Source organism: Geotrypetes seraphini, chromosome 16 (assembly GCF_902459505.1).
Source record: "Geotrypetes seraphini chromosome 16, aGeoSer1.1, whole genome shotgun sequence".
Lineage (NCBI taxonomy): Eukaryota > Metazoa > Chordata > Amphibia > Gymnophiona > Dermophiidae > Geotrypetes > Geotrypetes seraphini.
This window is the reverse complement of record NC_047099.1, coordinates 17163218-17190041: the sequence shown is the minus strand read 5'-3', so window position 1 is coordinate 17190041 and position 26824 is coordinate 17163218. Positions and strand designations below refer to the sequence as shown.

Sequence of the window (26824 nt, the reverse complement as noted above, 5' to 3'; positions counted from 1 at the left end):
CAGATGAAATATCAGGATGCAATAATGAGATTATAATCATGGGGAGATTAAGTTCATGTGCTTTGATTATGATTGTAAAAATTTATATTAATATTTTTAGGATTACATGTTAGTTGTGTTGATATGTAGTTTTGTATATGTGCTTGGTTGAATTGTGTATGTTTTCCTTGTTCTTCGCTTTGAATAAAAGCAGACTATAAATAAACAAACAATTGATTTTTTGCAAAGCCTTCTATGGAACTAAATAGCCCCAATAATGTGGAGTAGAATAGAAGATTTGGTTTGTTTGTATTTACATAACATAAGAACATAAGATTTGCTGCTGCGGCGGCCCCTAGGTCAAAGACCAGTGCCCCGAGTCTAGCCTTACCTGCGTACGTTCTGGTTCAGCAGGAACTTGTCTAACTTTGTCTTGAATCCCTGGAGGGTGTTTTCCCTATAACAGCCTCCGGAAGAGCGTTCCAGTTTTCTGCCACTCTCTGGGTGAAGAACTTCCTTACGTTTGTACAAAATCTATCCCCTTTTAACTTTAGAGAATGCCCTCTCGTTCTCCCTACCTTGGAGTCTATTCCCTTCAGTATCTTGAATGTTTCGATCATGTCCCCTCTCAGTCTCCTCTTTTCAAGGGAGAAGAGGCCCAGTTTCTCTAATTGCTCATTGTACGGCAACTCCTCCAACCCCTTAACCATTTTAGTCGCTCTTCTTTTTCTTGTATTCTTTTTAAATTATTTTACTTGAACTTGTTATGAGTTGTAATAAATAAATAACTGCACAAATAAAAAAATAAAAAAAATTAGTTAAAAAAATAAAAACAGTATCAGTTACAGGCGAGGTAGTAATAACAGGAGGGCTAAAGGGAAAGAAATACAGTGTAAGAAAAGTAGAGGAAGAAGGAAAACACAAAAGGGAGGGGAGATTGTAGCTTATTCCTCTCTTGAGGTATTTTCTCATACAGTAAATGTGTCTTTAAACAAGAATGATTTGAGGTTTGATTTGAACTTTATAATAGTGTTTTCCTGTCTAAGATGATGAGACATATAGCATTCCCTAAGGAGAGGGCAGTGACAGAAAAAATGGATGTATGCATTGTATCATAAACAATTTAATACATTGAGGGGATGGACAAGAGATTTTGGTGACTGGAATGAAGTGTTCTTGGTGTATTATATGTGATAAGTATTTTGTCAATGAAAGCAGGAGAGTGTTCTAGTGTTGATTTAAAAATGAGAAGTAAGATTTTGAATGTTATACAATGAGAAACAGGTAGCCAATGAGCGTCCATGAGACGAGGAGTCATGAGATCAAATTTTTGGGCTTTATATATATAATTTTTACTGCTGTATTTTGTAAAACTTGCACTCTTCTTCTTTCTGAGTAATACCTTGATATTACTCCCTCCGCAAGGGCCACAATCCAGTTGGGTTTTCAGGATTTCCCCAATGAATATACATGAGATCTATTTGCATGCACTGCTTTCATTGTATGCTAATAGATCTCATGCATATTCATTGGGGAAATCTTGAAAACCCAACTGGATTGCAGTCCTCGAGGAGGGACTTTGACACCCCTGATATAGAGAATTGCAGTAATCAAGGTGCAAAATGATTACTGAGTTGATAAGAATATTGAGAGAAGCAAATTTTAGGAGGGTTAAGAACATAAGAAGTTGCCTCCGCTGAGGCAGACCAGAGGCCCATCTCGCCCAGCGGTCCGTTCCCGCGGCGGCCCATCAGGCCTATTGCCTGAGCAGTGGTCCCTGACTATTTCTATAACTACCTCTTGCTCCTATCCCTATAACTTACCTCTACTCCTATCTGTACCCCTCAATCCCTTTGTCCTCTAGGAACCTATCCAAACCTTCTTTGAAGCCCTGTAACGTGCTCCTGCCTATCACAGCCTCCGGAAGCGGGTTCCATGTATCCATCACCCTCTGGGTAAAAAAGAACTTCCTAGCGTTTGTTCTAAACCTGTCCCCTTTCAGTTTCTCCGAGTGCCCCCTTGTACTTGTGGTTCCCCATAATTTGAAAAATCTGTCCCTGTCTACTTTTTCTAAGCCCTTCAGGATCTTGAAGGTTTCTATCATGTCTCCTAAGTCTTCGCTTCTCCAGGGAGAACAGCCCCAACTTTTTCAGTCTGTCAGTATAAGAGAGGTTTTCCATACCCTTTACTAGCTTAGATGCTCTTCTCTGTACTCCCTCAAGTACTGCCATGTCCTTCTTGAGGTGCGGCGACCAGTATTGGACACAGTACTCCAAATGCGGGCGCACCATTGCACGATACAGTGGCAGGATGACTTCCTTCGTCCTGGTTGTGATACACTTCTTAATGATACCCAACATTTTGTTTGCTTTCCTTGAGGCTACGGCGCACTGCGCCGACGCCTTCAATGTTGTGTCCACCATCACTCCCAGGTCTCTTTCCAGTTTACTTACCCCTAGCGGTGTTCCCCCCCATTTTGTAAGTGAACATCGGGTTCTTTTTTCCTACATGCATGACCTTGCATTTCCCTGTGTTGAAGCTCATTTGCTACTTTTTGGCCCACTCTTCCAGTGACGTCAAATCCTTTTGGAGATCTTCGCAGTCTTCCGTGGTTTTAACCCTGCTGTATAGTTTGGTGTCATCCGCAAATTTAATGACCTCACATTTTGTTCCTGCCTCCAGGTCATTAATAAATATATTGAACAGGAGTGGTCCCAGTACCGACCCCTGCGGAACTCCGCTCGTGACCCATTGCCAGTCTGAGTAATGGCCCTTTACTCCAACCCTCTGTTTCCTGTCTGCCAGCCAGTTTTTGATCCATCGGTGGACCTCCTCTTGCACCCCGTGGTTCCATAGCTTCTTAAGCAGTCTTTCGTGTGGTACCTTGTCGAAGGCTTTTTGAAAGTCAAGGTAAATGATGTCTATGGATTCCCCTTAATCCACCTGGCTGTTTACTCCCTCAAAGAAGTACAATAAGTTTGTGAGGCATGACCTACCCTTGCAGAAGCCATGAAATGGAGTGTATCATCCTTAATTTATGAAACCATTTCTAGACTACTGCAAGTCTCCAAGCAAACAATTTCAAACTGGATTTCTGATTACATCACACTTTTTCCATTGAGCGGAAAACCTACACAGAAGATAGTACCATACCATCTTAGAGCCATAGCAGCCATGGTAGATAATCTAAGGGCTACCTCCATCATTGACATTTGTAGTGGCCACTTGGTTGTCAGTCTACACTTTCAACAAGCATTACTTCCTCGACATGGCTGCATCCAGAGTCAGACCATTCTCTGCATCCTTTTTGCCTAGCTAACTCTCCATCGCCCATTTGTCAGGAACACAGAGAACAATATCACACAATGACCCTCAGCTTGTGAATCACTATGTTCCCTTCCCATCTGCTGTAATGGGAGTTTTCTGTAGACAGCAGGGTAATGCAGCCTGCTTTAATAGTTTCTCCAGACCGGCACAGCTCACTGATAGGTAATAGTTCACCATGACCAGCAGGTGGAGACTAAGATACAAACTTTTGGCTGAAGTACAAGTGAGCTGTGCCTTCCCGAATACAATCAGTCTACTCTCAGTCTCCAGCAGGTGGAGGTGGTAAGCCTGTGCAATCTTTTGGATTTTGTTTAGGCCAGGGGTGCCCACACTTTTTGGGCTTGCGAGCTACTTTTAAAATGACCAAGTCAAAATGATCTACCAACAATAAAATAAAAATAAAAAACACAACGCACACTGTACGCTTAGTAAATGTTAATTATCATTCCTATTCCAGGGTTTTTCAAAGAGGTCAAAGCAGATGCACTATCACCTCAGTAACAACCATACAAAAATAGACAAATATACCCCCCTCCCTTTTTACTAAACCACGACAGCAGTTTTTAGAGCGCAGGGAGTTGCGCTGAATGCCCAGCGCTGCTCTCGACGCTCATAGGCTCCCTGCGCTAAAAAACTCTATTGCGGTTTAGTAAAAGGGGACCTTAGTGTAAAATATAGACAGCAGATATAAATTCAGACACATTTTGATCACTAAATTTAAAATAAAATCATTTTTCCTACCTTGTCTGGTGATTTCATGAGTTTCTGGTTGCACTTTTTTCTTCTGACTGTGTATCCAATCTTTCTTCCCTTCTTTTAGCCTGTATGCTTCCTCTCCTCCAGACCTCGTTCCCTCCCCCAACTTTTCCTTCCTCTCTCCCTGCCCTTTCTTTCTCTCTGCCTCCCTTTCTTTTTTTTCTGTTTCTCTTCTTTCCTTCAGTTTCCCTGCCTGCCCTTTTTCTTTCTTTCTCCACTGCCATCGGGGACCAGGACCCAAACCGCCACCAATAACAGGCCCCAAACCGCCACCAATAACAGGCCCGAAAGCCGACGCTGCCCCAAGCTCTCCCTGCTTCGGCCGACCAGCATTCCTATCCCCGACGTCAATTCTGCCGTCGGGGAGAGGAAGGCTGATTGGCCCAAGATCGCGATCGACCTATTGGGGGAAATGCTGCCGGGTCCTGCCTTCGCGGAAACAGAAAGTAGGCAGGACCCAGTAGCAAGAAGAGCAAATGCTTCACTAACCTGTCTCCCGCCTTAGTCCATAGCGAACGCTTGCTTCGGGGCTCTCAACATGTGCATGCCGGCTTCCCTTCTCCCCCCCTCTCCCCCCCCGACATAACTTCCGGTTTCGAAGAGAAGAGAAGCCGGCACGCACACGATAGAGCCACGGAGCATAAGTTCACTACGGGCTGAAATCTCCAAGCCGGGTTTTTTTTTGTTTTTTTTTAATGTTCAGCAGCGGTGGCAGCAGCAGATGACAGCTGGGCGGACCGCCCAGCTAAAAGGCCCTAGAGAGAACACTGGAGAGGAAGGCTGATCGGCCCGGTAGATCAGGACGGCAACACGAGCCCGGGATGGGCTCAGCGATCGACCCGTGTTGCCTTCCTGAGCTACTGGTCGATCGCGATCGACGTGTTGGGCACCCCTGGTTTAGGCCTTCTTGTCCTTGTCTGTGGTGCTGGATTGAGCTTGGGGGATCCTTTCAGAGGGATGTCACACTCGATGGGTCGAGTCCCTCCTCCCATTTCCCCCACCGCCACCAATACCGGCAAGACATATAACTTTGAAAGCCTGTTCAATTGTCCCTTACAGTTATATTGGAAAATTTAAAAAAAAAATCCTGAGGCAGTACCGGTCTGAAGGGAAGCCTTCAATTGAGTAAATTGCATTTAATTGCTAACCAACACTTTTATTTTTCAGCTAGTAGCAGTTTTTGCAATGAGCACTTTTAAAGGGTCAGAGGGTGCATTGTGTTCCCACTGCGAGGTCATTGCAGTTTGCCTGTGTTTGCGGGGTGCCGGCCGCCACAAAGGAGAATCCTCATCAGTATCAGCATCAGATGCCGGCAAGCAGGGGTCCTCTTTGCGAGTCGTCAGCAGGCAGGGGGAAGCCCGGGCTTCCCCTACCGCACTTGCAGGATTTCCCCAGTCGATGACAGAGGGAAAAAAAAAGATTTCCAATAGCGTAGATAGTGCTGGGGACTCCCTTACCACTGCTGCCAGCTTGCCTGCTTTAGTGGCTGGAGCGGTTCAGGCCTCTTTGCTGCTGTAAGCCTCGGGGGAGGGTTTTTATGACGGGGTTTATGCTGGTTTTGGCGGGAAGCTCCTCCATTTTGTCTATAGCCTCATGTGGCCTTCCCCCTGTATTGGAGAGACAGGGGCAGGTTTCTACTGGGTCTCCTGCTTTGGCAGTGAGTCTTGCTGTGCTGCCAGGAGGTTTTTCCTCAGATTTTGTACTAGCCTTGTGTAAGGGGGTCCTGTCTCCTCCCTGGCGGGTCTTTGGCCCTCTGCATTCACCCTCGTTCGGCCCCCCACAGCGCCGTTTGCGACCCGTTCCCCCCCCTCCCACAGCTCCATCCAAGTGGCTGAGGGTCGCATGAGACGTCAAAATTTTTGTTTGAGGCATTTTCACCTGATGAGGACTTGGACCATTTAGAGGACCTCGAAGATCTTTTCGGGGGGACGAATGCTGCTGGTGGGTGTTTCATGGAACCACCATCTGGCAAGGACATAAGAACATAAGAAGTGCCTGTGCCAGGTCAAACCAGAGGTCCATCGTGCCCAGCAGTCCGCTCGCGCGGAAGCCGAACAGGTCTAGGACCTGTGTAGTAGTCCTCTATCTATACTCCTCTATCCCCTTTTCCTTGAGAAAATTGTCCAATCCCTTCTTGAACCCTATTACTGTACTCTGTCCTGTCACGCCCTTTCGAAGTTCATTCTAGGTGTCCACCACCCGCTGGGTGAAGAAAAACTTCCCAGCATTGGTTTTGAATCTGTCCCCTTTCAGCTTTTCTGAATGCCCTCTCGTTCTATGCCCTTCATGATCTTGTAAGTCTCAATCATATCCCCACTAATTCTCCTCTTTGCCAGGGAAAAGAGCCCCAGTTTCTCTAGTCTTTCCGTGTACGAAAGGTTTTCCATACCTTTTATCAGTCGCGTCGCTGTCCTTTGAATCCTCTCGAGTATCGCCATATCCTTCTTAAGGTATGGTGACCAATATTGAACGCAGTACTCCAGATGCGGGCGCACCATCGCCCGATACAACGACAGGATAACTTCTTTCGTTTTGGTTGTAATACCTTTCTTGATTATTCCTAGCATCCTATTCGCTTTCTTAGACCCAGTGTTTTTAGGTAAGAAATCAGATAGGAAAGATATCATGTCAGAACCCTCCGTTGATTCAGGGATTCCGATGAGACGTATATTACTGCGCCTACCTCGGTTTGATAAATCTTCCAGGTCTCTTTGCAGTGCCAGGATCTGTTTGTCGTGCTTCTCTAACAGTGAGCATTTAGTGGTAAGCGTTTGAGTCGTTTCCTCCAGGGCATCGAGACGATGTCTGGCGTCTACAAATTGGTCGTTTAGAGCCTCGATCTCTGCCCTCACCAATTTAGTTGCGTCAACCTGTTCCTGCATAATGCGCTTGAAAGAGCGCATTTCTTTGATGAGAGTATCGATTTGGGATTCCTCGTGCTTCGCCGCCATCTTGTCAGGAGAGTGCATGTCGGTCTTAGGCCGTTTTCCGCTTGGTTGAATCGCAGCGGAGTCGGCTTTGTCAGCTTTAGTCGGTGGCATGTGGGAAGGATATCGCTAGCCGGTGGGACCGAATTTATATGCGGAATAACGTCGGTAATCTTTATAACAAGTGCTGGCGTGGAGGAGCTCTTACCCCGTGCGTCCGCTCGCCATAACCAGCAGGCTTTTCTAACCAGACGGTGACATTCTTTTTGATGCTTCCTGTGCTCTTTCCAGTTCTCCTCAGTTTTGTCCTTTTTCCATTTCTTGAATGAATTCCTCTTATCTCCTGTCGCTTTCTTCACTTCTTTGGTTATCCATGCCGGGTCTTTTGTTTGATTCTTTTTGCATCCTTTCCTGAATCTTGGTATATGTAGATTTTGCGCCTCGATCACCGTGTCCTTGAATAAAGACCAGGCTTGCTCTACAGTCTGCCATTTCTTTGAGGTGTTCCTAAGTTTCTTCCTTACCATTACTCTCATCGCATTGTAGTTTCCTTTCTTGAAGTTAAAAGTTGTCGCTATGGTTTTCTTTCCCTTTGGTATTCCTACTTCAACTTTGAATTTGATCATATTGTGATCGCTGTTTCCCAGCGGTCTCACTACTTCCACTTCCTTCGCAGGTCCTCTTAGCCCATTTAGGATTAGATCCAGAGTGGCATTCCCTCTCGTCGGTTCTCTAACAAGTTGATCCATGAAGCAATCCTGCATAGCTTCCAGGAATCCAGTCTCCCTCGCACATTTTGAGCTTCCAAGACTCCAGTCTATCCTGGGATAGTTGAAGTCTCCCATAATAATTGTGTTACCACTTTTGCATTCTCGCTTCATCTCGGCTTCTATTTCTTCATTGATAGCTTCAGCTTGCCCAGGTGGACGATAGTACAGGCCCATCTTTATCTTGGGCCCTTTCTTTCCCAATATTTTAACCCATAGCGATTCCAAGTTGTTGGTCATCGCTGCTGTGTCCACTCTGGTCGAGTGTATGCTTTCTTTTATGTATAGGGCTATTCCTCCTCCTTTCTGACCTGACCTGTCCTGGCGATAGAGTTTGTACCCCGACAGTGCTGTATCCCATTTGTTTTCTTCATTCCACCATGTTTCGGAGACCCCAATGATGTCTATGTTCTCAGTTTCGGCCATGACTTCTAATTCCCCCATTTTGTTCCTTAGGCTCCTTGCATTAGTATATATGCAATTTAGGTCTTGGTATTTATTTGTCTTCACTTCCTTATGCTGTGCTTCAAATTTTATTTTCTTCTCCTGTGCTGCAATCCTTTTTTCCTCCTCTTCTGGCTTAGTCAACTCCTGTGTTTTGCCCGTTGTTTCTTCCCAGCATTTCTCCCCCTTAGTATCTTCGTGGGATACCTTCTTCCGAATCGTCGACACTTGGTCGACTGTTGGCTTTCCCCTTCTACTTAGTTTAAAGCCTGTTCTACTCCTCTCCTGACGTTGTTTGCTAGAAGTCTAGTTCCCGCCTTGCTCAGGTGCAGTCCATCTCTCCTGAAGAGCTTGCTCTTACCCCAAAACGTTGTCCAGTTCCTCACAAAGTGGAACCCCTCTTCTTCACACCATCTCCTCATCCATGCATTTATTGATTGTAGTTCCGTCTGCCTCTTCATGTCTGCCCTTGGTACTGGTAGGATCTCTGAGAATGCTATCTTCTGGGTCCTCATCTTCATCTTCCTTCTCAGGATCTTGAACTGTTCAATCAGTGCACTTCTTCTGTAGTCTCTCCTGCTGACATCATTTGTCCCGATGTGGATCATTACTGCTGTCTCTGTCGTCTCTGCTCCTTCCAGGATCTCTCCAATTTTGTTCACGATGTCCTTTGTTCTCGCTCCAGGAAGACAGGTCACTAGTCGGTCCTCTCTCCCACCTGCTATGTGGCTGTCTACATTCCTTAGGATTGAGTCTCCCACTAGGATCGCAGACTTTCCCTTTTTCAATTTTCACTTCAGTCGCAGGTCTGTGTCCTTGGTGTGCTTTTCTGCTTCTTCCCCTTCCTGTGGAGTTCTTCTATGGGCTTCTTCTTCCTTGGAGTCCGACTGCTCGTGTCCTCCATTCCATGCGGGTGTATCTTTAGGTATATCTTCGTCCTTCCTGTGATGTTCTTGTTCTTCCACCCTCCTGTAGGCCTCTTCGATGAACTCCTCGAGCTCCCTGACTTGTTCCTCGATGTGCCTCTCTCTCTCTGTGTCTGGGTCTGCAACTGTCCTGAGCGGGTTTTCCATCTTGAACGCTTCTTCTGCGATGTAAAGTCCCTCCAGGACGCATTGGTAGTGTGTATTTTTCAGTGGGTAGAGCTCCAGGAGCTTATTCTTCAGGTTGCGTCGGTCCTGCGTTTCAAAAAGGACGCAAAGGAGCACGCGTGGTGGACCCCCTGCTTAGGGGGATTCGCTCAGCATCCTGCTGTTTTCCTATGCATCAGGATATTTGGGATATTGTGCTCGCGCAATGGAAGGTGCTGGAAACGCCATTTCATTTTGCGCAGGCCAATGGCTTGCCTGTATCCTATCCCAGAGGGGGATAGGGATACCTTGAAGTTGCCTGTTGTGGACGTGGTGGTCAGGGCTGTTGCATGTCAGCATACGGTGCCGGTAGAGGGCAGCTCGGCTTTGCGTGATTCTGAGGATCGTCGGATAGAGTCTCTTCTTAAGCAGAGTTTTTGATGTGGCTGCCCTGGTGGTCTGGTAGCTCGGGCTTGTTTTCGGTGGTCCAAGCGTATTCTTGACCGGGAGTCTAATGACTGGTCCTTGGTGGATCAGGAGGTAGCTAAGATTGAGATGGGTGCTTCTTATCTCTCAGATGCCATAAATGATCTGCTGCTGGCATCGGCCAAGACCATGGCTCTTGGTGTGGCCGCTTGCCGTACCCTGTGGCTCCAGGGCTGGTTGGCGGACGCGGTGTATAAGGCTAAGCTTACTAAATTTCCCTTTTGGGGGTCATTCTTGTTTGGTGAGGATCTGTACGTTGGTTCAGACCTTGACTAACTCTAAGGTGCCCCGTCTTCCTGAAGATCGTGTTTGCCTGCCTACTTTGGGGGGGGGGCGCATTGCTAGGGGCCATTTACGTGATTTTTGCTGTTACTACCCTGGTAGGGGGCAGCGCTTTTTTTTCCAGCTTCTGGGTCTTCCAGGGGCTGTTTCTTTAAGCATATGCTGTCCTTTCGGAGGGCCCGCTGAGGGGGTGGAGCAGGACTCCACTGGTGACCCCTCTGCCATCCACCCAGCCCACTGACTCCTTGTGGGCCCTTCCCCTGGTGCTGGTGGGCGCCCATTTGCGGGAGTTTTACCAGGGTTGGGTCAAGATCACAACAGATCAGTGGATCCTGGAGGTGATTCAGGTCAGCTATGCTCTGGAGTTTTCCCAACTCTTGCCAGATCCTTTCCTCGCTCTAATTTGTCAGGCGGCTTGGAAGAAGTGGGCCTTTCATCAGACCCTGCAGCAGCTGATTGACCTCAAAGCGGTAGTTCCAGTGCCTCCTCGGAATTGTCGCACTAGAAGGTATTACATTTACTTTGTGGTGCTCAAGAAAGAGGGGTCTTTTTGGCCCATCCTAACTCTGAAAGTTGTCAACAGGGCGCGTCGGGTTCCATTTTTTCGTATGGAAACCCTGAGATCAGTCAATCTGGTGGTTCAGCCGGGGGGAATTCCTGACTTCTTTCGATCTGATGGAGGCCTAACTGCATGTTCCCATTCGGCCTCCCATCAGTGATTCCTTCCTTTTTAAATCTTGGGAAAGCACTCCTAGTTTTGTTCGCTTCCTTATAGACCAGCCACGGCTCCGCAGATGTTCACCAAAATTATTGTGGTAGTGGCAGGGGCCTTACGCAAGGAGGGCATTCTAGTTCATACTTATCTGAACGATTGGTTGATTTGAGCAAGGTGCTTTCTGCAAAGCTCCCAGGTTACAGCTCGGGTTGTGGAATTCCTGCAGTCACTGAGATGGGTGGTCAACCTGTCCCAGAGCTGGTTGACTCTGTCTCATCACCTGGAGTACCTCAGGATTCTCTATGACCCTGGTCTGGGGAAGGTCTTCCTTCCAGAGGCCCGTGTCGACAAGCTGTAGTCACAGATTCGCCTTCTAATGGTGTCCTGGTGTCCTCGGCTGCAGAACTTTCTCCAGGTTGTGGGGGTCGATGGCGGCCTCCCTGGATGTGTTTCGGTGGGCTCGGGCTCACATGTGGCCACTTCAGTATGCTCTTTTTCAGCAGTGGTCACCTCAGATGCACAATCTGGACTCGCCAGTTCCTCTTTGGGACTTGGTTCGGCGCAACCTCCATTGGTGGCTACAGTCTTCCAATCTGGTGCAGGGAGTAAGTCTGGTTCAGTCTCAGTGAACAGTCTTGTCACGGATGCCAGCTCGGTGGGGAACTCAATGTCTCAATTGCTCGGCTCAGGGCAGCTGGATTCCGGAGAAGGCGTCTTGGTCGATCAATGTTCTGGAGACCAGAGCCATCCGGTTGGCATTGCTAGCATTCCAGATATTGCTGACGGGTAAGTTGGTTCTGTTTTTTTCAGAAAATGCAATGGCGGTGGCTTATACCAATCGTCAGTTGAGAACCAGGAGTTGTCTGGTGGCGCAGGAGGCTGCTCTGCTCATGGCTTGGGCAGAGGATCACCTACTGGACCTCTTAGCTTCTCAAATTGCGGGAGCAGAGAATGTCCAGGCTGGATCCTAGCAAATGGTGTCTCGGTCCCGCTGCCTTTGAGTTGATTGTACAGGCTTGGAGTTGGCTGGTTATAGACCTGATGGCCACAAGTGCCAACGCCAAAGTGCCATGGTTTCTCAGTCGGTGCAGAGATCTTCAGGTGAAGGGACTGGATGCTCTGGCTCAGCCTTGGCCGATGGAGGGCCTCCTGTACGTGTTTCCCCCATGACTGATGGTGGGCAGAGTCCTTTTTACATTGCTCAGCACCTCGGCCATGTGATCCTGGTGACTCTGGACTGTCCCCGGTGCCCGTGGTACGCAGAACTGATTTGTCTTCTCGTGGCAGATCCTGTTCCGCTGCCCTTCTTGCCTGACCTTCTGACACAGGGTCCCTATTCCCATGTTCGATCCGGGTCCCTTTTGAAAGGGAACACCTACATAAGAAGTTATTCAGATAAGGTGATCTCCACAATCTTGGGTTTCCGGAGACTTTCCACCTCTTAGACTTATGTGCAAGTGTGGCATATCTTTGAGGAGTGGTGCTCCGCATGTAGCATAGTTCCTGTTCACACTTCTTTGTTTCATCTTGGAGTTCTTGCAGGATGGCCTGGACAAAGGGCCTTTCCTGGTCTTCCCTCCAGGTTCAGCTTGCAGCTTTGTCTACTTTTCATGGTTTGCTGCATGGTGGACGTTTGAGCTATTCTCCGGATGTGATTCATTTTTTTGTGGTGGCTAAATTGCTCCGGCCTTCGGTTCCAGTCTGGGATCTTGGGATCTCAAGCTGGTGCTGCCCGTGCTCGTGTGCCCTCCCTTTGAGCCTCTAGGCTCCTGCACATTGAAGGGCTTTACTCTTAAGGCAGTCTTTCTGGTGGCCATTACTTCTGCGGGGCGCTTTCTGAGCTGCAGGCTTTCTCTTGTGGGCCTCCCTTCCTGGAGTTTTTTAGGGAGCGGGTCATGCTTTGGCCAGTTCCTACCTTTCTGCCAAAGGTGATTTTGCCTTTTCATGTCAACCAGTCTGTGGTCATCCCGGTCTTGGGTAGTCGTGGGGGGGGGGCATTTTGGAGCAGAGACAGTTGAGCAAATTGAATGTTTGTAGGTCCTTCACTCTTATGTTCAGCGGATCTAGGAGTTCCGGAAGTCAGATCGTCTTTTTGCCCTCATGAGTCCTTGAGGAGGAGAAGGTGCTTCCAAGGCCTCCTTTGTGTGCTGGATCAAGGAGCCTATCACTTCAGTGTACCTTCTACAGAAGAAGCGTGTTCCATAATTTCTCAAGGCCCATTCCACTCGGGGGCAGGTAATCCCCCCCCCCCATCGCCCATCCATTCCACTCGGGAGCAGATAACTTCTTGGGCTGAGTCTTCTTTTGTGCCTTGGGGTGGATGGCTTTGGTGGTATATAAAAATAAATTTTTTATTATTATTATTATTATTAAAGGTGCAGTTTGGTCTTCTCTCCATTCCTTTGTATGGCACTACCGTGTCGATGTTCAGGCATGTCAGGATGCAGTGTTTGGGGAGCAAATGCTTGTGGTGGCCCTTTGGGGTCCCACCCATGATGGGTACTGCTTTGGAACATCCCATCAGTAAGCTGTGCTGGTCTGGAGAGATGATTAAAGAAGGAGAAATTAGGTTCTTACCTGCTAATTTTCTTTCTTTTAGTCTCTCCAGACCGGCAGAGCCCCCGCCCAGTGTTTGGAAGTGTGCAATTTTTTTTTTTTTTCTGCTGGTCTCGTGAGTTTTATTTGGCATGTTGGGGAGATTACAAAAAAAAAAAAAAAAGAACAGCAGCCTTTGGTTTGTCTGGCATAGCTGGCGAGCTGTGGGGACATTTCAGAAGGTCCTTATCCTATTCAATATCTAACAGTGTTTCTATATCTTAGTTGTTTTCTCTCTTTCTAAGAGCGTTGTTGCTGTTATAATTCACAGTTATTAGTTTCTTGGTTCTGCTTGGCTGTTTGGCAGACTGATTGTATTTGGGAAGGCACAGCCCACTTGTACTTCAGCCAAAAGTTTGTGTCTCAGTCTCTACCTGCTGGTCATGGTGAGCTATTACCCATCAGTAAGTTGTTCCAGTCTGGAGAGACTAAAAGAAAAAAAATTAGCAGGTAAGAACCTAATTTCTCCTTGCCCCCTTTCCCCGCCATCCTCTCTACAGATATCTAAAATAGCAACACCTTAAACATGAAGACATGCTCTGAAAAATGGACTTTAGGGGAGGAGTAACCAACACTTGTGTGGAAAGGCTGAAACATACTCGGAGAGGCTAAAAAGTCTTCTCGATCTGGAGGAGAGCTCCAGCACATTGGATTTGTCACGATGATGTAAACACAAATGTGTTTGCATGTCTTTGATGCCTACAGAGAATCCCCATTACAGTTAAGCTTTCTATAATGAACATAAACATGTCTGTTGGGACAGGGCCTGTGATACAGCCTTGTTATACTAGGGGAGGAGGTGTAGGTTATGAGATGGAGCCTGGTCACACAGGACAGGGCCTATTATATTTGGAGAGGTTTAGTTGCAATGAGGGTGGAGATGTGGTTTTGGAATGATGGCTGGTGATACTGGAGGTGAAGCATTAAGGTTTGGAGTGGTCTCTGGAATATGGTGTAGCCTAATCACATTTGAGGGTGGCGCTCTAAGTAAAGGGAGGATGGGGTGCCATTTCATCACTTGATTAATTGGTAATGGTTCCTTCCTATTAGGAGATGTTACTCTCAGTGCGCTGAATGATTCGGATGCTAACAGTGATTTGGTGGATATTGAAGGACTTGGCGAGACACCTGCAACTAAGAAACTTAACTTCGACCAGGGTAGGTCTGGCTGAGCTCATTGTAAGCGGTGGGCTCTGCTGTCGAACCACAGCTCACATCAGGGCAAAGAGAAGTGGAGAATCATGTGAACTCCCTGCCCTCCCCAACAAAAGAGTAAGATGACGGTTAAACTGAGTAGGATCAGGGTGGGTGACTGATGATGATATTAATAGGGAGGATTTGCACCATGGTGGACATGCCTGTGAGAGCAAGAACTGCAAGAAAGCTCTAGGAGCGGTGGAATGCTTGGCAACCAAACTGCATGCAGGAAAGGACAGAGTTGGGTATTTGGTATGTAGAAATACAAGGTAGCAGTGATTAAAGCTACAGCCTCAGCACCCTGAGGTTGTGGATTCAAACCTATGCTGTTCCTTGTGACCCCGGGCAAGTCACTTAATCCCACCCCCACCCCCATCGGCCTGGGTACATTAGATAGATTGTGAGCCCACCAGGACAGACAGGGAAAAATACTTGAGTACCCGAATAAATTCATGTAAACTGTTCAGAGCTTCCCTGGGAGCACAGTAGAAAAAATTGATTAAATAAATAAAATAATGGATCGCTATAAAATCAGTGCAACAAAGAGCAGGAGCCAGAGGAGTGTCCAACCTTGGCCCTTGCCAGATCAGGTTTTCAGGATCTTCACAATGAATATGTATGAGATCTATTTGCATACAGTGGAGGCAGTGCATGCAAACAGATCTCATGCGTATTCATTGGGGAATTCCTGAAAACCTGACTGGACTGTGGCCCTTGAGAACCAAGGTTGGGCATCTCTCCAGAGCCACAGGAATTTTGAGGTGATAGGAAGAGTCATATGTGATTAGGGAAAAGAGAGCAATAGTGTCTGTATAGCAGGGGGGGGGGGGGTGAGCTTATCTGGAGTATTGTTTCCCACATTGGAGGATATAGATGCATTCCAGAGAAGGGTTACCAAAAGCCTTGGGATGGAACAAAAGTAGAAGTTTGGCAAGGGGTGGGGGGGAACAATCAAATAGACAACTTCAAATCCATCAAAAATTATGAGTAATATGGAAGAAACCCTTTTTTCAGAGAGCAGGAAAGTCTAGAACAAAAGATTGTAATACAAAGCTGCAACAGGGTAGATATAGCAGTAACAAGATAGTAAATACAGGGAAGGGCCTTGCATTGTGAGGCATGACCAGAAAAGGCCCAAAGATCATAGATTTGATAAATGGTACAGTTATGTAGGTACATTGTCACTAATGAGCTCACAATTTGTTTTGTACCTGGGGAAATGGAGGGTTAAGTGACTTGCCTAGAATCACAATGAGCTCCAGTGGGAATTGAACCCTAGTGCACTGACCATTAGGCTAGTCCTTGGGGGGGGGGGAATATTTAGCCTGTCAGCTTTTCAGGATATCCACAATGAATAAGTTTGCGATATATTTGCTTTGTATGCAAATCACTGTGGATAGCCTGTAAACCATACAGGCTAGGTGTGCCTCAAGGACTGGGTCGAGACCCCCTGCATTAAGCCACTCCTCCACATCAAGCCTAACTGAGATGGTGTGGGCTCTGTAATTCTGAAACAGCAGGAGGCAAACGAGGTGAGCCTTTTTGGTCCTTATGTACTATCGTTTTCTGTTTTATGGTGGAGATTTAATCCTAGCCTTTGGAAATCCATGCTCAAGGTAACAAATGGAAATTTAACAAAAGAAAATGAGATATATTTTTACTGGGCTAACTTAATAGTTTTGATTAGCTTTTGAGCGCTATACAGCATTCTTTCCAGCTCAGAAAGATTGTTCTGACCTTCAAAAGCTAGTCAAGAAATGTATTTAACCCTTTTTTTTTTTTTTTACTGGACTATCATCTTATTTTCCCTTTTTTTGTTTCATTTTTGTTTGTTACCTTTAAAGAGGACCAATAAGCTTGCACACTATTCTATCCAAGCTGGAGGTGAGTTACATTCAGATACAGTAGGTTATCCCTACTCCATATGGCTTCCAGTCTAAAGTCTGAGAGTGCATGTGCTTACTTTTGCTACTATATGCAGATTTGGGCAGAGAAACCTGAGGCAGTAGAAACTGAAGCAGAGCTGCCAAATTGCCCATTTCCAAGAGGAAGATTTTAGGTCAAGACAGTTGAGGTTGCCACTCTGTAGCTGTTGCCATTCACTGACAAGGACTTTCCTTCCACCAGCCAAGTAGCCATCGTTAGAGAGGCAGATCTGACAATAGGCCAAAGAATGATATCTTTGCAGGGTCCCCACTTGTATTGGGGCAAGAGCTAAAGGGAGAATGTGACACTGAACACAGTCATCCAGAGGTGTCCCCTATCATGTAATCACTCTAATATGAATCCAGACCGCTTTACTATCCTATATAATAAAACCCTAAGCGCGCATGCGCACTTAGGGTTTCGTGTTCCCTGCCGCCGTGGTGTGTGATCCGTGGCCGTGTTCCAATCCAGCGGCAGGGAACATTCTGGCCACTCCCTTCCTCCCGCCCTCACTCACCATGGAAGCCAGGCAAGCTCTCTCCCTGCCTGCGTCCTTGGCAGGGAACACACCTCCCGCCCTCACTCGCCACCGCCGCTGATGCTGATCCTCCTCTAAGAGCAGCCTGCGATGGTGGCCGGCTTTAGCGAATCTCGCAGGCGCTCTCCAACCTCGGTAGCACGTTCCCTCTGATGCACGGGATCGCGTCAGAGGGAACGTGCTACCGAGCTGGAGAGCTGCCTGCGAGGTTCGCTAAAGCCGGCCACCACGATCGCAGGCTGCTTTGAAGAGGAGCAGGCCAGAAGACACCGGGATGGAGGGAAGGTAAGAAGCGGATCAATACCGGGGGCCAGGGGGAGAGGGAAAGGGGGCTGCTTTGGGGGGAAGGCTGTGCTGGGGGGAGACAGAAGGGGCCATGGAGAGATAGGGAGAGGGAAAGGGGGCTGCTTTGGGGGGAGGTGTGCTGGGGACAGACAGTTTTGCTCTGGGGGAAGACAGAAGGGGCCATGGAGAGACAAGGAGAGGGAAAGGGGGCTGATTTGGGGGGAGGTGTGCTGGGGACAAACAGTTTTGCTCTGGGTGGAAGGCAGAAGGGGCCATGGAGAGACAAGGAGAGGGAAAGGGGGCTGCTTTGGGGGGGAGGTGTGCTGGGGACAGACAGCTTTGCTCTGGGGGGGAAGACAGAAGTGGCCATGGAGAGACAGGGAGAGGGAAAGGGGATTGCTTTGGGGGGAGGGGTATGCTTGGGGCAAACAGCTTTGCTCTGGGGGGGGGAAGACAGAAGGGGCAATGGAGAGATAGGGAGAGGGAAAGGGGGCTGCTTTGGGGGAGAGGTGTGCTGGGGACAGACAGCTTTGCTCTGGGGGGAAGACAGAAGAGGGCCTAGTAAAGTGACAAAGCTGCTGAATCCAGTCCTCAGGGTACACCCAGCCAGTCAGGTTTTTAGGCTCCACGCTGTATATGCAGAAGACAGATCTGCATGTGCTATCTTCTTGGTGTATAAATCAGGGATCTTAAAGTCCCTCCTTGAGGGCTGCAATCCAATCGGGTTTTCAGGATTTCCCCAATGAATATGCATTGAAAGCAGTGCATGCACATAGATCTCATGCATATTCATTGGGGAAAACCCGACTGGATTGCGGCCCTCAAGGAGGGACTTTTAGACCCCTGGTATAAATCTATCTCACGCATATACAGGCTGGAGATCTTGAAAACCTGACTGGCTGGGTGTGCCCTGAGGACTTGGTTGAGAACCCCCAGTCTAAAGGAGTGTCACTGAGAGGCATGAACTTTGAAACATGGCTTCCCTGCTTCTCAGCTTGCTACTCTTATCCATGCATCAGTGGTTCCCAATCCCAGCCTGGATACACGCCTACCTAATCTGGTTTTCAGGATGCCTATCATGAATATGCATGAGAAAAATTTGCATGCACTGAGGGCCCAGTATATGTAAATATTTTTCATGCATAGGTATTCTAGCTGTGTTTAAGCAGCCTGGTGAGGTATGCCTTCAGGACAGGGTTAGATAACACTAGTAGGCTAGTCCTTCATGTGCAGCCGAAGGGGTATTTTTCAGCAGACTAACAGGACAATCGTTTGTATCCCTTTCTCGTAGAAAGGAAGCTGGTAATTATATTATTTCTCAGGGGAAAATCTTGCACTCCTTCAATGAGGGCTTGGTGTGTACCCCAGATCTGAAGGGGAATGAGCAGGGTATATGAGCACAGCACACACTCCACTTTCCAGCACTCATGGGCAATTGCGCTTTCGTTTCAGACAGCCTGAACCTAGACTCCAGCCTCATCATGAACGCCAGTGATCTACCACTGCTGTCCCGCTGAAAGCAGGGTGTGAAGTAGCTTCTGGCCAGCTGCACCACCTGTGGCTTCGGGCCCATTCCAGCAGAGGGTGACAAACACCCACAGGACAGAGAGATGGCTTGTGCTGAAGCCACAGAGAGACTCCCACTGCCACTTACAAAACAAGATTCATCACTGGAGTCCTTTATGAGCGGCTGAGCCTTGTTATAACCCCTTTCACCTCCTTAAATCTGTCCCACCTGTTGAATGAGGTCTACAAGATACTTTCTGGATGGGAGGGTTGGACCACAGCAGGCTTCAACCTTATTGTTTCCTGGAACCACAGAGACCGCCTAGCTTCCCTGTTAACTCTTTTCCCATTCAGAAGAGCTGTCAATGAATAACAGCAGGGGTGGGAACAGAAAACAAATTATTTTTCTCTGATTCTCACTGACCCTGAACATTGAAGCTGTGTGGTGGGGACCTGAAACTCAAATTACAATCTGTGCTTAACATGTTTCAAACCTAGAACAATGTAACGACATGCTATCTGCTCTCCTTAACTGCAGTTTCCCCCCTCTGACTTTTGTCATGTTTGTGATTTTGTTGTTGTGAATAAATGCCAGTTTTTGACTTTTAACTTTGGTACGATCATTTCTTGTAGTGCTGAGACCCCTGGTACCTCAATCTGAAGAAGCAACAAAGCCCCGGTAGGTTCATCATAGTATACAATACTATAGGACACCCACAGAGATAATTTTTCTTACAATAAAGTTAATTTTGGAAATTGACCTAGAACACAGTAAATAGTGCATTAGTCTAAAGCAGTGGTCTCAAACGCAAACCCTTTGCAGGGCCACATTTTGGAGTTGTAGGTACTTGGAGGGCTTCAGAAAAAAAAATAGTTAATGTCTTATTAAAGAAATGACAATTATGCATGAGGTAATATTCTTTATAGTTTCTAAATCTTATAATAACATTGTAATTTATAGCTAAAGACATATGATCAAGAAACTGTTTTATTTTACTTTTGTGATTATGATAAACATACCGAGGGCCTCAAAATAGTACCTGGTGGGCTGCGAGTTTGAGACCACTGATCTAAAGGAAGCCACTCCAAGCAAGATGTGTAAATAGATGAGTGAGATTACTCACCCCTCCAGAAGCAGCACAGGAAGTACTGGCAGCTGTACCTAGGAGTCTTTACCAGTATATCTGTGCTGCTACCACAGGATAAGTAGGGACTCCCAGTGTCATGAGTATTCACAGCTTGTCATCCTAAAAAGCTTCAGTCTCCCTTGCAAGCTGTAAATGTGCTGTTACAGTAGACAGCACAGTTTTAGCAGAGGTGTGGGAGTGATTTGAGTAAGACTAGAAGGATGTACAAAAGTTCCAGAAGGCCTGAAATGATAACGGAGTTTCCTAGCGTGACAAGTACGTGAGAGAGATCAGGCAAGTTACATTTAAAGTAGCCATTCAGCAAAGCCACAAACGTCCTACGGAGGAAAACAAAGCTTAAAGCCAGGGCTTAACTGGGCCCAATACTATGGCAACTCATTTTGGTCTGTTGCTCAGTTTAGTCTGACCTAATCTACAACCCCCCTCCCTGACAAGATTTGGGGACCCTCTTCCCTTGAAAGTAGGAAGATCCACATACATGTTCAGCTTCACTTGGTGTGGAACTCCCCCGGTACTCACTGTAACAGTACGGCATGATTTGCATTTGTTATGAGTTCAAACAAACCATGAAGTGCTGCTGGAGCGAATACGGGAGTGGGTGCAGGTCCGATGACAGCGCAGGTGCAGAAGGTCTCAGCAAGAGCCACACTTGCAGGAGCACCAACACACTTGTTCCCACTGGATATTAGAAAATGCCTCTCTCAATACAACTTGAAAATTGTCCGCCCCGATTATTACCATGACAAAGTTCAATTCACAGGTCACATACCTGAATGTTTAAGTGACGAGCCTGATAACTACTGCCTCTAGGTGAGAAGCCTTGAGACACAGGTGTCCTGGTGATAATCCCTAGATTCAAGAAATCAGGTTTTAGGACAAGAGACAGGCATCATGACCTCCATACCTGGACTTGCTTTCCCTAATTCTTTGGGCCCATGATTCCCCCCTTCTTTTTTTTTTTTTTGCTTTGTGATTAGCTGTGCTCCTCAGTCTCAGCTGCACAAGTTGCAGTGCACCTAGCTTAATCTTCCTCGAGGTTGCCTGTGACACTGCAGTGGAAGATGAAATGTTCCCTCTCTAATCCTAACATGACGCATGATGTCTCAAGAAGAAAAATAATTTAAGAACATTTATAGAACTGTGCTCCTCTGGTTCCACCTCCTCTCTGTCCAAGATAATTTTTTCTAGACATCTATACTGCATTCAGACTACCAAGAAGAAAAAGTGAAAGCAGGATGCAGCAGTCATGGGCTGAGGCATAAAAGAGAGCACAGGGCACAAGATGGAGACCCCCCAAACCAGATCATAAAATGGAGGGCAGGGTTCTAGACAGAGCAAAGCAAGACTTGTTCAGTAGCCAATGTAGCACACCCCCTTGAAAAAATATCTAGCCCAGCCTGAGTTAAAATTTTTCACCCACTGAGACAGCTACAAAGCAGGAGGAAGAGCAGAAATGCTATACACATGCTACTTTGGCATTCTCTTATTTGTGAACAGAATCTTGTCACTGCAAATTAAACAGGGTTTAAGTACATTTTTCTGTCAATGCTTTTGGAGATATTGTAGACCCAGAGGTTATGCTTCTTTGAACATGGTTATGTGATATCTCTTAGAGCCAACTGTTACCAAATTATTTGGACTCTTGATTCCCCCCTTCTTTTTTTTTTTGCTTTGTGATTTTGTTAATGGCTTCAGAGTGGTTTACAGACAATATAACGAATACCTAAATCTCCCCCCCCCAAAAAAAAAAAAAAAAAGTAATTGCCCTCCCCCCCCCCAAATAGGAACCTTTTGAGTAATTCTGTAAACACTACAGAAGCTACAATTCCCCAAAAAAGGAAGACACAAAGACTAGTGAAAAATACACAATGTAGCTCCACCCTCAGCACCTAAGCATAAACCATCTCCTGCCAAGTACTGGTCAACAAGACCCAGGCCTTAAGGCTGCCAGCCATTTGCTCCAATTTATCACTATCTAAAATGAAGAAAGGGAAGGGCTGATTAACCCTTTTTCGGGGGTTTCTTCTCCCCTTCTCCAATCGATGGGAAATATAAATGACACCAGGTGTACATAGCAAAAATCAGTCACTGAACCTACCCCTCCTTGGGTACGATGGGATGTCACAGATGAAACAAGAATGTAATTAAAAATGAGAAAAAAAATGTATATCCTTTTCAGATCAGTTTTTTCTACTGTTTTTTGCATTTTTGAGAAAGTTAAAAAGAATTGTAATTAGAATTATTTATTTATTTGTTCATAAATGTAATGATAAAGTTCTCTCAGGCAAAATAAAAAAGGGAGGGGTCCTCTTTTCATCTCTGTACTAAGGACCTCTTCCCAAATATACTATCCCATCACTTTCATTCACACAATGCTCCTCCCCCCCAACCCTTGCTGGGCTACAGGAGGAAATTTGGTTGTTGCCCAGAAAGATCCTCTTGCTGAGAGGATCAATTCGCTGTTCCTGGGTCTCAACCCTGGAGGCTGTAAGAGTATGGATCTGGAGTGCATACTAATAAAAGTTTTGTGTCATGAAGTAAGAAGAACCCCTCTAACCCGCCTCTCTTTACTCCACCCTGACATACATTCATGGACTTTTCTGAATTCTCCTTGGAAAAATTGGTTGGAAACTTGAGTTAACCTCACCCGTCCCCCTGCCCCTATTTAAAATCATGCATTACACCCCTCAAAGTAGGAAATTGTTACCTGTTGTAAGGTCATTATTTGGGTGGATACGGGTTATTTCAATATAAATTGCACAAGTATAATCATGAACCAAAAATACCCCAGAAAAAGAGGCAAAAAATGTTAAATGTGCAATCAAATTAAGACATTTTAACATCTGAATAATATTCTCCAACATGAAATCAAACCCTTCCCACCCCACCACTGCATTTACACAGCAGTCAGCTTACACTAATTCTTTTTTTTTTCTGGAATTCATAAAAAGAGGAAAAAGCCCAACCAAAACACCTACCTCCTCAGCCCCATAAAACGTCAGCAGGTTTTTTAAAAGCTTTGAATGCCTAGGGAATATGAAAATCGCACTATAAGTAGAAACATGAGTACAGCACCCACTGCTTCCACCAAACTTACCTCCACTTGCCCCCAAATCCTACATGGCACTTGCCAGGAACTGTTTACTAGGCAAAAATCATCCTTATTTCATAGCCTTTTTTTTTTTTTTTACCTTAATTCTAGCGAGGGTGGGCCCTAGGGTTGCAGCCTGACTGTGCCCAGCATGCTAGATAGGGGATTCCATCTCTCCTGTTTCCTCTCTCCAAGATCATTTGTCCAGCTGAAATCCACCTCAGAAGAACCCCCTGGCCCCCAAGGGCCCGTTTTAGGTCCCTGAATCTTTCTTCTGCACCCCTTTTTCCGCCGCCCCCCCAAACATATATATATATACACACAAAGAACCCTGGCAAGGAATCCCCCCGAGCTCCTAACGCTCCGTGCTAGTGTACAAGAAAAGGAGAGAGAGAGAGGGAGAGGGAGAGAGCGAGGGAGCTGAAAGTCTGACCACATTCCCCCCGCACAACTTTCTACATTTAAATAGCAATGTTTCCCCAGGCAGGAAAAATACACAAAAAAATCAGGGGAGCCCCCCAGGGGAACTGTAACAACGGGGAGAGTTTCAGGGGCATAAGTGCAGGCATTAAGGAGAAAAAAAATTGTGAATTAGGGCGGGTGAGGGCTTCACCAACGCTAACGTCTCTGGCTGACTTTGTATGTCTGCCAAAACTGTACTGTACTGTGCTTGCACTGCACACGTTCCTTCCCTCTTCCCTGCCTTCTTGGCACTCATTCAACATTACTCAATTGGTCTCTTTTTCAGCTCGCTCTCTCTTGTTCTGCTAAACATAGTACCTTTCTCCTTTGTCCGATTTGAGTTTTTATTTTGTATGGGTTCTCTTACTGTGGTGAAATTTTTTCTTTCTGTTCCCATTCTCCCCAGCCCCCACCCTACGGCCTTGTAATTCTGTATTTAGCTCAGGCTGCACTGCCCCCATACAAGTGCTGAATCTACTGTTGCCATTCTGAAGATAGGTTTACAGAGGGAAGGGAGGCAGCCAGCACATAACAGCCGCCCTGACATCCCCCCCCTCCCCACTACCACCACCACCACCACCATCTTCCCTCTAACTTCCTCCTCCTCTCCCCAAGCCTGGCCATTCCTAAAATAATATTCAGAATCTACAGATGTCACAAAGGCAAGACAAGGCTGTCTGGCAATTTTTGCTTTAAAAGAAAATCATGTGTGTTGAATAACTATACAATTCTTTCCTACTATTTGCAAGAGAAATTTCTTTGTCTTCATGCCAATTATTTTGTTGATGTGGGGGGAGAGGTGGGAGAAGTGCAGCTGAGGGGCATCTGTACTGCCACTGGTAAACAGTGAGAGAAGATGGAAAATAGGTCCATACCAGTGGTCTCAAACTCGAACCCTGTGCAGGGCCACATTTTGTATTTGGAGGTACTTGGAGGGCCTCAGGAAAAAGAGTTAATATCTTACTAAAGAAATTACAACTTTGCATGAGGTAAAACTCTTTATAGTTTATAAATCTTTCTTTTTGGCTAAATCTTAATAATAATAATATTGTAATTTATAGATAGAGACATATGATCAAGAAACTGTTTTATATTACTTTTGTGATTATGATAAACATACCGAGGGCCTCAAAATAGTACCTGGCGGGCCGCGAGTTTGAGACCACTGGTCTATACCTAGTTCCTGCCTGAGTGGCTCTACCATGACTGGTGGTTAAACCCTGCCCTATATCAAGGCCTTTCCTTCATTCTCTGTTACCATTCATAAAATCATGAAAACGGACTGCTAGAGGGAACCTCTGAAATCATAGAAAGGGCAGGAAAGAATCTCAGGAGAGCATCCAGAAAGGGAATTCAAGAGGCAGGGTTAGAGGGGTAATCTAGATGAATCATGAAGAATGGAAAGGAGTAGAAGAAACCAAATTTAATAACAGAAACTGTACTACTTCCCTAGGTAATATGCCTTACTGGCTACCACTTAAAGTTCTTGCTAATGTCCAATTTAAATTCTCCCCTCCTATTTGGTGCCTTCTAGAGTTGAGATCCAAGACCCCTGCCCTCGCTATAAGCCCCTTTGTATATCTGAAGTCACCTCTCAGGCTAGTCTTTCCAACCCCAGCTCTTTCATTCAAACTTTTTAGGTCACATCACCCAGGCCTCACCAGCCTCAGCGCTCTCTAGATTTGCTCATTATGTCTAAAAGTGACTCAAAAAATGGCCTTATCCCAGGACAAGCAGGCAGCATATTCTCTACATGTGGGTGACGTCATCCACGGAGCCCCGTAGCGGACAGCCTCGCAAGCAAACTAGCTTGAAGCTCTTCAAAGTTTGCGAGTGCTGCACCGCACATGTGTGAGTGCCTTCCCACACGAGTAAGGGTGCGCGTCTCCTGTTCTTAATTTTCCGTGGAGACAAGAAGCTCTGTCTTTCAGCTCTGTGTGTTTTCTAAGTGCCTTCTTGCACTCGTCTTGCACTCGAGGCACCTGCCTTCTAAGCTGCCGAAGGACTCCCCTCCTTGGAGGGGACGGTCTCCAGTGCCTCAGCTCTCGAGGCCTCCGTGCAGCCTGGGCATAGGTCTTAACCTCAGCAGTCTACCATGCCGCCTAGGTATCAGAGTCGAGGCAAATCGAGGTCGAGGACCCCCTCCTCGAGGCTGTTCCGGAGGGTTACTTCCTCCCCCGGCTCTCCGAGGCTTGCCCCGCAGTTTTCCATTCCTCAGACTCCGTGGTCTTCTCCTTCGAGGCAGCTCAAGCGTAGGCACTCTGACTCCTCCACTGTCACATAGCAGAGCTTCCTCGGTGTCCCTGTTACTGGACATAGATATGCCTGCTCAATATTCTAGGGAGGCTTCCCCTTTCTTCTCAGCTGCTCCGAGGTCCAGCTCCTCGTCGCCTGCAGAGGGGCCTTCCTCTTTGAAGGTTTCCTCCTTTACAAGGTTCGTCTTTGACATGGGTAAGGCTCTTCAGCTGGATCTCCAGTCTGAATCCAGATATATCCCAGAATATTTGGCAGAGATAGAGCTTCCTCATTTGCCCAGGCAATCTCTGTGTCTTCCGCTGAATCCGATCTTGAAACAGACTTTCTTCCGGAATCTAGAAACTCCTTATGCCATTCCTGCTATCCCGTCCAAAATGGAGTCTCTGTATTGGATGGTCCCTTGCAAGGGGTTTGAGAAGGTGCAGCTGTCCCATCAGTCCTTGGTTGTAGAATCTTCTTTAAAGAAATCTCACCCATCCAAGGCCTATGCTGTTGTCCCCCCGGGCAGGGAGGGACGTACCATGAATAAGTTTGGCCGTCGTCTGTACCAGAACTCGATGATGGCAAATAGGGTCCTCAACTATAATTTCAACTTTATGTCCTACTTCAAACACTGCATTAAGACCATGCTGTCTTTCCATTCTGATTTGGCTGCTCACTGCCTGTCGCAGTTCCGCCAGCTCCAGGAGATTCTTTCTCAGATTCATCCAGGCCACGTATGATGCCTTTGAATTATCCTCTAGGGTTACGGCCTTTGCAGTGGCTATGCGTCGCTTGGCCTGGCTGCGCATAGTGGACATGGACCCCAACTTGCAAGATCATCTTGCAAATCTTCCTTGCTTGGGCAACGAGCTGTTCGATGACTCCATCGAGGTGGCTACCAAACGCCTCTCGGAGCATGAGAGGTCCTTCGCCTTCCTAGTGCGGCCTAAGGTGAAGGCTCCTCCTGCTAAGCCGTACAAGCTACCTCCTCGGCGCAATTCCCAGAAGTCTACGTCGGTGTTTTCCTGCCCGCCACTCAGACGTCAGCAGCAGCAGAGGGGTCCCCAAAAACCTCAGACCCCTGC

At 46.8% G+C, this 26824-nt stretch overlaps 2 protein-coding genes across 9 annotated transcripts in view; one reads left to right on the top strand and one right to left on the bottom strand.

Moving 5' to 3' along the window:
- C16H17orf49 (chromosome 16 C17orf49 homolog) overlaps positions 1-19409 on the top strand; it is a 47519-nt gene extending 28110 nt beyond the window's left edge. For 7 of the 8 annotated variants that reach the window (XM_033923511.1, XM_033923508.1, XM_033923512.1 and 4 more), the window contains 2 exons: positions 14399-14506; positions 18747-19409. In XM_033923511.1, the coding sequence (XP_033779402.1) occupies positions 14399-14506; positions 18747-18811 (173 nt within the window). In that variant the 3' untranslated portion in view covers positions 18812-19409. The remainder of the gene's footprint in view (positions 1-14398; positions 14507-18746) is intronic. The other variant, XM_033923506.1, reaches the window with a different exon arrangement.
- Positions 1-23409, bottom strand: part of PELP1 (proline, glutamate and leucine rich protein 1) — an 81516-nt gene extending 58107 nt beyond the window's left edge. Inside the window, exons 1-2 of the mRNA XM_033923503.1 lie at positions 23140-23409; positions 20718-20797 (exon numbers count right to left, since the gene is read on the bottom strand). The gene's annotated coding sequence lies outside the window, so the exon portion shown is untranslated. The remainder of the gene's footprint in view (positions 1-20717; positions 20798-23139) is intronic.
- Between the last annotated feature and the right edge of the window lie 3415 nt (positions 23410-26824).